A 9881-nucleotide genomic window follows, 5' to 3' on the forward strand; every position below is an offset into this window, starting at 1 on the left:
AAAAAAAAGGTATTGTTTTGAGAGTTCAGTGGTGCAAAGCGGCGGCGTGATGGTTACGTAACTGTGGAGGCCGAGACCGCGCGCCAATAGCGCAGTCTATTTTTCCATGGGCGCTCCTTCGTGCCTCGCCTTCGTTGAGTGCGTTTGTTAATCTGTGTCGCCTTTTTGGTACTCGGTTCGAAGGCTTTCTTTTACCAGCAGGCCGTGCACTTTATCGCAGCATGCCTCCTAAAAAACGGTACCTTGCTTATTTTGAGCCCGGTGCGTCGTCAGCGAAAGTTCCGCGGCAAACCGTGTGGAGCCAGCGGCAAAGGGAACCGTCGAATGAAGTTTCGTTGCGCATGGCACGTTTCCAAATACGCCCACTACCCCCCAATTTCTCCCCGTACTCCTTGGGCTGTACATTGGGCTTCTACGAAAAAAAATAAAAAATCGATGAGCAGAGGCAAGTAAGCCTGTTCCTAGCGTGTCGTGGGGCCCGCACCCAATCGAGGCGAGTGCATATTTGAGGGATGGGGGCGGATTTAACAGGCAGTGGTGAATAGGTGAGGCGTGTTTCCGAAGTGAATGCAAACAACCATGGAAGAATCGTCTGCCAGCTTTTTCCGGTTACAAATTTCTCCCGTGCACTGCCTTCTGCATAGCAAATGCCCTGTATTCGTGCATCGTTTATTCGCTAATCTATTTGTGCTGCGACATTGCGTACTGCACCGTAAGATCAGAGCGTGCTGTGTATGAACGCGTCCTGAGCGCAGAAAATGACAATTACGAAAGGTACGAGTGTTTTCTCGAGTGTATGCACGGCAGTCGGCTGTGTGCGCGAAATAGTTTAATGCGTTGGTCGTTATGTTTTTTTTTTTGCTGCATCACGAAGGCAACGAAGGCTGAGCTTGCACAGTTTAGCAAACGATTGATGTATTTGCCTCAAAGCGTGTAAAAGCTGCCAGTGGGCTAGCACATACATGCAACCGTGCGCGCAGCGCGTCTCAACACGTCCCACTGCGTACGCATAGGAAGCATCCGACCGTTTACATTATTGTGGTCGTACTTCATGCGAGTGCACGCTACGAAGCAGAACAGAGTCGACGTCTGGTTGGTCTTGCGATGATGCAATACAATCAGCGGTGTTGCAGTGGAAATAAATTAGTGTTAGAAGCGAATTAACACAGCGACTGCCGTGAAGCAAGCGAGCCGGGGGAGAAATTTGGAACCGGAAGTAGCTGTAGCAGACGACTTTTCCATGAGCCTCTGCGCTGACTCTGGAAACGCACCTCACCCATTGAAAGGGGACAATCTATCCCCCTCCACAAGCCTGAAATTTTGCATAGGAAAACTTTGCTTATCCCAATTTTCCGAAAAGAAAAAAAAATCTCCAAGCAGTACACAGTTCAAATGGTTTGCCCTCCCCCCCTTACACACACACACACACACACACACACACACACACACACACACACACACACACACACACACACACACACACACACGCACGCACGCACGCACGCACGCACGCACGCACGCACACACACACACACACACACACACACACACACACACACACACACACTGATGTACTACCCTACTGCCCTTTGCCCCAGAATGAATCTAAATTTTCGTGGAAATGTTGAGGTGTTCAGAGGCAATTCTTGAATTCAAGCGAAGCCACATAGATATGGGCACGTAGACTTGCTGTGGTGACTATTTGTTTAGGTGCTTGGCAGTTGAGCCCGAAAATGCATGTTTGGTTTCTTGTGTGCCCTTTTGATAGTTTAAGGTTAGCTGCCTGTGAACCAGGCAGATGCGGTATTATGAGAAAATGTATTATTTTATTTGCCTATGTTTCTTGCCCACTCAGTTGTGCTAATGCTTGTTCTATGCATGGGCTCATGCCACTGTTGAGCAACTCTCTTTTTAAAAATATTAGCATCTCTTGTTGTTGTCTGCCTTGTGTGACTGTTGTGAAATCATACTCAACGAAACTGCCAATGCTGAACTGTAAGGCGGCTTGTCGCACTTTCACTCTTGGTCCTACCTTTTTAACACTTTCCCATATAAAATTTAAAGGAGTGTAGATACCAAATTTTGGTTGCCTATGTTTTCTTGTTTGTAATGGTGCGTTAGACATTACTATACATGGAACACCATGAGGTATCTGGCTACAGCTGCCAAATAATAATCAAATTTCATCTCTCACCTGATTCGGCTTCTGTTACAAAAGCAGTGAGATGGCTACGATGTTAGGTCAGTATGGGTCACATGAGGCATGAAGACAGCTGCAATGTAATCGCTGCTGCTTCACTCATTGCGATTCTGCTGCTGTGGTGGCTCAGTTCCCTTAGCGAAAAAGAGGATGTGCTAAAAATGCATTTCAAACGTATTGTATTAATTTCATATTTATTTCGCATTTTTTTGTCGCTATGCTTAAACTGCAATACGAATGCTTTCTAAGTATACTAGGAATAATATTTTAAACGTTCTTAAAAATACGTGAAAAGTACATTTTTGCCCGCTTAGCATATTTATAATGCATTAAAAATACAATAAAAATATACATTAGAAATATACTAAAAATATACATTTAATACATTAAAAATGTGTTTACTCTGGCTTAAAGAAAGTCTACTGGGCGGCTCCATGGAATGACACGGGTTAATTCATCAACTGGAGAACAAATCGTACACGGGTATTCATCATTAATCAACAGGAGTCTGATATTATAAGGTCACGTGATTGAATGGGAACGGCAGATACCTACATACAGCATACCAAGACGACAGCGACACAGCAAACAACAAATCCTACGACAGGCGCTGTACTTGGCTTGCCGTATATATACCCAGCGAAAGCGACGCACTATTTTGCACGGTGATGCCTTTTTTTGCGCAAATACTGTGGGCTTCCAAATTATCGCAGAAGTACCCTACTGGTCGCGTTCGAATCTGGGATTAATTGAGAACAGAATTACTAGTTGAAACTTGCGTCAGGCACAGGTCAGGAGTCGAACTGTCAACCAACAGATACATGGGCGTGTAAGGGAGCCGGTCTGCCCTGCCACACGGGGTCCTTTCCGCTGGCTTATTCGGACCCAGAAGTACCCAAGGCGCTTTTGCTGGTATAATGCTATCACGTTCTCACACGGAAATGTTCGAATGACATTGAGTGGAATGGCATTCGAGAATAGGAATGACATTCGGACTCGATGGACTGCCGCGGTGCTGCACGACACTTTCGAAACGCATTCGAAAGCCTCAGCTCGTTTTCAGTGTACAGCGACGACGACGACGGCGGACACACTAGTCCGACAACGACAGTATATATCACTAGAAGTATATAAGTACTTCTTGAGTATATATCACGCTGAACAACAGCATGTAATTATAGTGAAATATCTAGTTTACTATAATATGATTCTAGAGGGACACGTTTTTCAGGCCAACGACACCGACGAATCCGGTCGGCGGACGGTCAGCCTTGTCGGCGGCTGAGCGAGAGCACGGTGATGAGGCGGCGGTGTGTGTATGCTCGCACTTCTAAATGAGCGAAACGAACGGCTATATTTCACGTGTGCATACCTGAACACTCACCAGCGATAAGCGCTTTCCAAATCAGTTTCAATCGACGACGGCTCTGTTCCCTTCCGCGGCGACTAGGCCCAGCGAGTTCGCAGGGTTGGATCTGTGATTTCGGCGGTTGTGAAGAGCGAATCACAAGCTTTAGCGAATGCAAACGGTCACCAGGTGTAGTTTTGGCAACAGTGACCTGAAATCAACTATTGCTTACATCGCAGGGCACGCGTACGATGAACGGGTATCGCCGGTGTGACCCAGACTGGCGAGCCGTGCTTTACGGCCAGCAGCAGTCGTCGCCGTCGCTAGCTTGTGGATAACAAGTTAGGCCGTTTCAGTTAAAGCGAACAGTCGCCATACATACTTCTGGATAAAGTAGCTTAAAAAAAAGTACTGGTCACGTCGGAGAAAGCCGGGACAAGAAGCGAGAAGCGCCAGTCCTGCGCGATGCCAACAACCCGGCTTTCTCAGGCGTGCGATCGCATCATCGCTTCCCACACATTGTAGCACTGCGTAAACAATCACGAGTACAACCAGCAAAAAAGAAAACAGATTGTTTATTAGAACCAAAGCGCAGATTGCGTTTTATGTTATGTAAACAAGCGATGTAAACAACAGTATGAGTGCAGTCGTCCTCATCGGCGCACTCCCGGGGAAATTTCATGCTGACGCGGTTAATATTCATTGGCGTAATATTATCTTCAAGCACTCCCTTAGACAGAACACGTGTAGCATCGTTAGATGACATTCGGCTGGAAGGCATTCAAAGCGGCCGTGTAGCAGGGGTATAAGTGGTGATCAGCTTCCTCCCAAGCAACGCAAAATGTTGCTTAAACGTTATCTGAATGTTCAAGAATGTCGGTGCAAAACGTTGCCTTCATGTTGCTAATGTCACTATTTTTGATCACCAGATAACGTTACAATTCAACGTTTTTGCAACGTTTAGAGAACGTTGATGTGATGTTATGTTGACGTTGGATCAACAAGAAACGCCCAGAAAAACGTTGCTTCTACGTTGCCTTATTGTATTCTGTTACATTGCATGCACATTCCTCGGGGAGCAGCTGGATAAAAAGCTAAATGAGCAGTACTACCTGCGTGCAGTATGTGCGGTGTGGTCACAGCTGATAGAGGAATCATGCAAAAAGCGTGTCTGCTGCCTTTTGTCAACTGCTACACACATCTATATATAAATGCAAATCACCTGCCAAAAGATGGTAAGTAGTGATCGTGCACTTTTAAGGCAGACTTGCACTACTGACTTGTTACTTGAAAGATGCAGGCACAATAGTGCAAGAATTACAAATGATACACATGTTAAATCCACTGAAACATTTATTTGACACAATTATGCATCTTCGTCACCCAGCACGCGAATGAGGTCACTGAAATAAAAACACACAAATTACTAATATTCAGGTTTGTGCACTGAAAAGGTTATGAAGAAACAAAAACTTAGTTTGCAAGATAGAATTGTACTGTGTATGGAGTGTGCCAATATTTTTTGGATTACAAATACGAAGGATAAAGCTTGAAGCAAAGACACCCACAAATTTTTAGCCCCTAAAATGTGCTACACCATAGATCGCAGTATAGTAGCATTTCACACTTCTTACAGAGAAGTACAAATAACAAAACAAACATTCTTGGTTGCCTCTATGTCCCATGCATTTTAACTACCTCTACTGCCCCACACAATATGCCTCATGTTCGGCACTAGGCTCAACACTTAGATGTCAATTGGCTGAAATCAATACAGAATGTGCCGTTTCTAGTACAATGCAGAAGTTCTTCTAAAGAGTTGCACATAAGCCTATTCAATTAACCCAGCTTCCACACGCAAATCGGGAACATTGGCTCTGACTTGCCGTTTCTTGCAGCGCGCCGGTGCGTGGCGAAAGTGATCGGCAATGTCATGCCTAAAATCCACTTCTTTCCCAGATGGGCAAGAGAGCCGAAGTGAAGCTGCAAAGACACAGTATCACAGCATTACACAAGTAACACTAGAAATCGATACCTGCTACAGTTCAGAACTGCACTTCTACAACTTCTGTTACAAATTTCAAACATGTACACACTGAGATGCGTACCTTTTGGTCTGTTATATGCCTCAGCACATTTACTTTTGAATTATGTCCTAAAAGAAACTGTTCTGTGGATTTGCCTTCCAGAAAATTATAAATTCATGAAGCATGCTTTTCTTCATGACTCCTTCACGACAAACTATAAAGTGTTAGAATTATTGTGATATGATAAGGGCTTTCCACAATAAAACACAAAATTTGTACAAACCAATGATAATATTCATGAGCTTCAACTCCATGAATGGCCTCTTGCCCTTCCTGCCAGTCAGGCAATAGCCTTTGGCTAGCTCATCGGTAATGGCCCTTTTCATTAGCTGCCGCACTACGTCCTTCTGGCAAGAGCCTCCAATCAAAGCCAGATGGGAGATCTGAGAACATTAGAATATGTAATAAATATTTATATTTTGATCTAGTCAGATACAACTCAAATAAAGCAGCATTTCCCCTAAAAGGTCCCCCACCAGTCAATGGAGTCAACTGATTGTCATGACTCCGGGGTTAGTCCATTTAAGTCGCTGTTAGCCGCCTTTCATGTGCCACTCCCTGTAATGTCATTCACTGAGGTTAACCACGACGTCCTGAAAATCAGTCAACGCCAATGGTTGGAGGGGGATCCTTTGAGGGGAAATGCCGCTTTTTTCTTGAGTTGTGTCCGACTATAGTAACTATAAATGACTCTGTACACTCAGAACAATTGGTTAGTTAATGAATGAAAACATGAATCCTCATTAGTTACTTGACCCGCAAGTATGTAACTGCCTTGAGCATATTTTTCACAGTAGAAAGAAGGCAGGAAGATGGGATTCATGACAACACATAAGAACAAACAAGGGTTGAGAAGGAGCCTTAGTCCACTAGTCAACATTTTAACAAATGCTCATATTCATCTGGGCGAGTGCGATCATCACTTGGAGCGGTTAAATAGAGCCTTCACTTCCTTCAGGAAGAATTACAGGCGAGGGAATGGAGTTCAGGGAACGGCTAGGTGATTAATGTAAATTAGAAAAAGGTATTGCACAGACATTGGAAAAAAAGGTCAGCTTGACCTGAACAAAAGTAACATAAAGAGGCTCCCCCACCAATGATGACCACACTTGCCCAGATGGAGAAGTTCTCTTGTTGAAATGTTGGCTAACGAACTAAGGCTCCCCCTCAACCCTCGTTTGTTTTGTATTGTACATATTTTGTCACAGGCAGTTTAATCAAATAGCCCATAGCGTCTTCTGCACCTCCCCCTTCCTCCCTTCAAAATGGGGCCATTGCAGCTGGGATTAGGTCTCAGCTTCCAAATGCCACAGCAGTTAAGCCACCCTGCCTCATATATCATACATTAAGCCTTCATGTCCAGAAGACCAACTTCAAGTGTTCGCATAAGGCATCATTTTCACAAATGACACCAAATGAAATAATCACCTGTATTTGAAATGAAGAAAAAAAAACAAATAGCACTTTAGGTTTTTAAGCTCATACAAAGTAAAGAAGCACTTGCCAAGGTCTTTCTATTTTCTGTATCATCCAGGAGGCACTCCAGACTCTCAACTTCTTCAAAAGTTGAAAGAGGCAAGAGCTGGAGGACTTCCAAGCTTGCTGAGGGCACTGGTCGTGCATTTCCTTGGGCGTTTTGAAGACGTTGCACACTTTCTGTCAGATGATCAATTTTTTCTTCCACCTTTGCCAGCATTTTTAAGGCATTTTTCAGAAGCCCTGAGACAGAAATGCAAAAAAATAAAAAAATGCACTGAAATAACGACACAGCAAAAATGAACTGCTGCCTAGAATTCCCTAATTGACCAAATTTTAGTTGTACTAACCTAGGAAAGCACCGCAACACAGAAGTAACCATGTCCACTAGCAATTTTAGTTACTCTTTCAAAATACGTTGCGTATTAGATTCTGATTGCAACTAAGTAGAGGCACAAGTGTTCACCTTGTATCGCACTTTCCTCTTGACCAGGCGCTGCCGACACTGCTATATTTCTAGGAGCAGGGCGGGCAGCAAAAGGCATCTGCTGCACAGGTTTCTGACCAGCTGCAGGAGCATGATCACTGCTGTCAATGCTGTCATCGCTAGAGATGAAAGATGTCACTTTCCTCTGCCTCTTGTTCTTTGGCACTTCACTGCCACTGTCATCCTCAGACTCTACAAGGTTAAAAATGGCTAAAGTCATTAGTCATTTCAATAAATTAGTGAACTGGTAAAGTAATGTTCATGAACAGTAGCGAAGCATATAACAAATGTAGGACTCAGTGAAGCATGCTGGGCAAACACACTTCAGCAGTGGTGGACGCTCACCTGCGTAGAGGAGCTTCTCAGTGGGCCTCCTAACCCTCTTTTTCGCATGCTCATCATCCGTTGTGAGATCAGAGACTTCTTCAGCCTTCTTTTCTCTTTTTTTGGCTTCCCAGTAGGTCACTACATGCAAGGATTTCAGTATTTAAAAACCAACCACATTGAATGGGGTAGCTAAAAAGCAATTCAGTAAGCAACACAGAGGTTCGTAAAAGCAGCTCTGACATGCGATTAATAACAATAATGCGATTACAATACAAATGTAACGCTAATCACTGAATCAAGATTTCGGAATGTTTTGCCATTTCATCTGAAAAGTTCATAACACTGAAATTACAAACCCAGCAGCTCAGCATGCATACTCCAATCTGAGGGATTTGAGGTGCACAATAAATAAATAAATAGAATAATACACTAACGAAAGAAGACATACCAGCTTCGCCCAAAACGCGGCATTTATGGGCTGTCCATGCCTCTCCTGGCTTCTCGCAACTTTTTATTGCACTTCGGCATCGGGACGGATTCCTGTAGGGCGGCCAAAGTGCTTCACCATTTTTCACCCAAGCTTTGGGCACTGCAGCCACTCCGTCACCGCTGGCAAACTCCACAATGAAAAACATCCTGCGAGAACAAAACGTGATTAGCTAGTATGCCAGCATGCCCACAGGTCTAACTGCCAAAATAAAGACATTTCAAACTGGCAAGGATAGAAAAATAAAATTGAGCAACGCTTCATAGCTGTTACAACTTGCTGGGGGCTAACTGGTAAGAATTTTTGCGGGCGCTAAATTGCATTAAACGGCCGCGCAGACTAATGAAGCAACATAAGCTAAGTGCATGCCGATTTAAGGTTTTAGCATCATGTCGCGATTCTCAAATAATGGGTGAGAAGAATGTTCAAACATCGTAACAATCCATCTCCACCATGTGTTATGCGTGGGCAGCGCAGCAACGTTATGCTCACTGCAATAAGAATTTTTGTCGGAAAAAACACGCAGAAACGCGGATGCCATTCAACCGCAGCGGGAAAGAAAAGAAGTGCTTAAATGTATGGCCACCCGTGAACGACAGCATGCTGACTTAACTATGCCTACGAACTAAAAACAGTGCCTTCAAATCAGTAGCACAAGTATAATATGCACTCACCTGTAAACTATTGCACAGCCCCGAAAAGTCAAAGACGACGTTCAGACCCTCAAGCTGCAATGCAATCGATGCAACTGCGAATTGAGCGCGCGCACATGGTCACTTTGGATTGGATTGGATTGTCTCTTCTTGTCCTCTGTGCTCATGACAGCATTTTTTTTTTGTCCTGTACGTGTAAAAGCATTTCAATTGTAAAAAAAATCTGTTTTTTTGTGTTTAGTATTCAGTACTTTTATTTTTAGAGATATTTCTGTCATGTAAATATGTTTTTTGAGTTTACTGACAAAACTATTTTGTCATTTTTTGGCTTAGGTGGTTTCTAGCTTAGGTAAAACGCAGCCAAGCCAAGCCAAGCCACACGGGCATGCAGTTATGGCGGCGACTATCCGCTGCGCTAGCTGCGCTGCAATTTTGTGCTGACGAGTGCATATCTATAGTCGGTGTGTGATATAGGTGTTTTGAAAGTGCATTTGTATCTTCCCATCGTTTCTTTTCTGGTACTCCTCATGCACAAGCCTACCTTGAGCAAATGCTCGCGTTGCTTGTACGCGAGCCAACTTCAGTGAACATAACTATCATTGTGTGGATGTGGATGTGAATTTACACCGACTGTTCCCGGAATATGGAGAGGATTAAGCGACGCCTCGTTGACGTTGGAACTAGACAAAAATTCAGGCGCAGAGCAAGCCAAGTAGCAGCACTCTGTCAATCTGATGAAGCTGCGATGCAGCCAGAACCGTCTACAAGCCGTAATGCACCGGAGGCAGACGAAGAACCTCGTGAGACTGAGTGTGT

General features: G+C 44.1%; 1 protein-coding gene across 3 annotated transcripts; it reads right to left on the minus strand.

Annotated features, from left to right (window-relative positions):
- Positions 1 to 5135: 5135 nt before the first annotated feature.
- On the minus strand, positions 5136 to 9186 carry LOC149354641 (uncharacterized). Of its 3 annotated transcripts, none has more exons than XM_089583444.1 (7): positions 9087 to 9186; positions 8374 to 8561; positions 7944 to 8063; positions 7578 to 7790; positions 7140 to 7354; positions 5859 to 6018; positions 5136 to 5531 (listed from the first exon to the last, which is right to left on the minus strand). In XM_089583444.1, the coding sequence occupies exons 2-7, from the start codon at positions 8558 to 8560 to the stop codon at positions 5380 to 5382; spliced, it is 1047 nt and encodes a 348-aa protein (XP_089439570.1). In that variant the 5' UTR covers position 8561; positions 9087 to 9186; the 3' UTR covers positions 5136 to 5379. The 3 variants fall into 3 exon arrangements, with proteins under 3 accessions (XP_089439570.1, XP_089439569.1, XP_089439571.1); XM_089583443.1 differs by having other exon boundaries at positions 7578 to 7808; XM_089583445.1 differs by lacking the exon at positions 5859 to 6018 and having other exon boundaries at positions 7578 to 7808.
- Between the last annotated feature and the right edge of the window lie 695 nt (positions 9187 to 9881).

This window comes from Amblyomma mixtum, chromosome 3 (assembly GCF_055824585.1).
Source record: "Amblyomma mixtum isolate Tamu chromosome 3, ASM5582458v1, whole genome shotgun sequence".
Classification (NCBI taxonomy): domain Eukaryota; kingdom Metazoa; phylum Arthropoda; class Arachnida; order Ixodida; family Ixodidae; genus Amblyomma; species Amblyomma mixtum.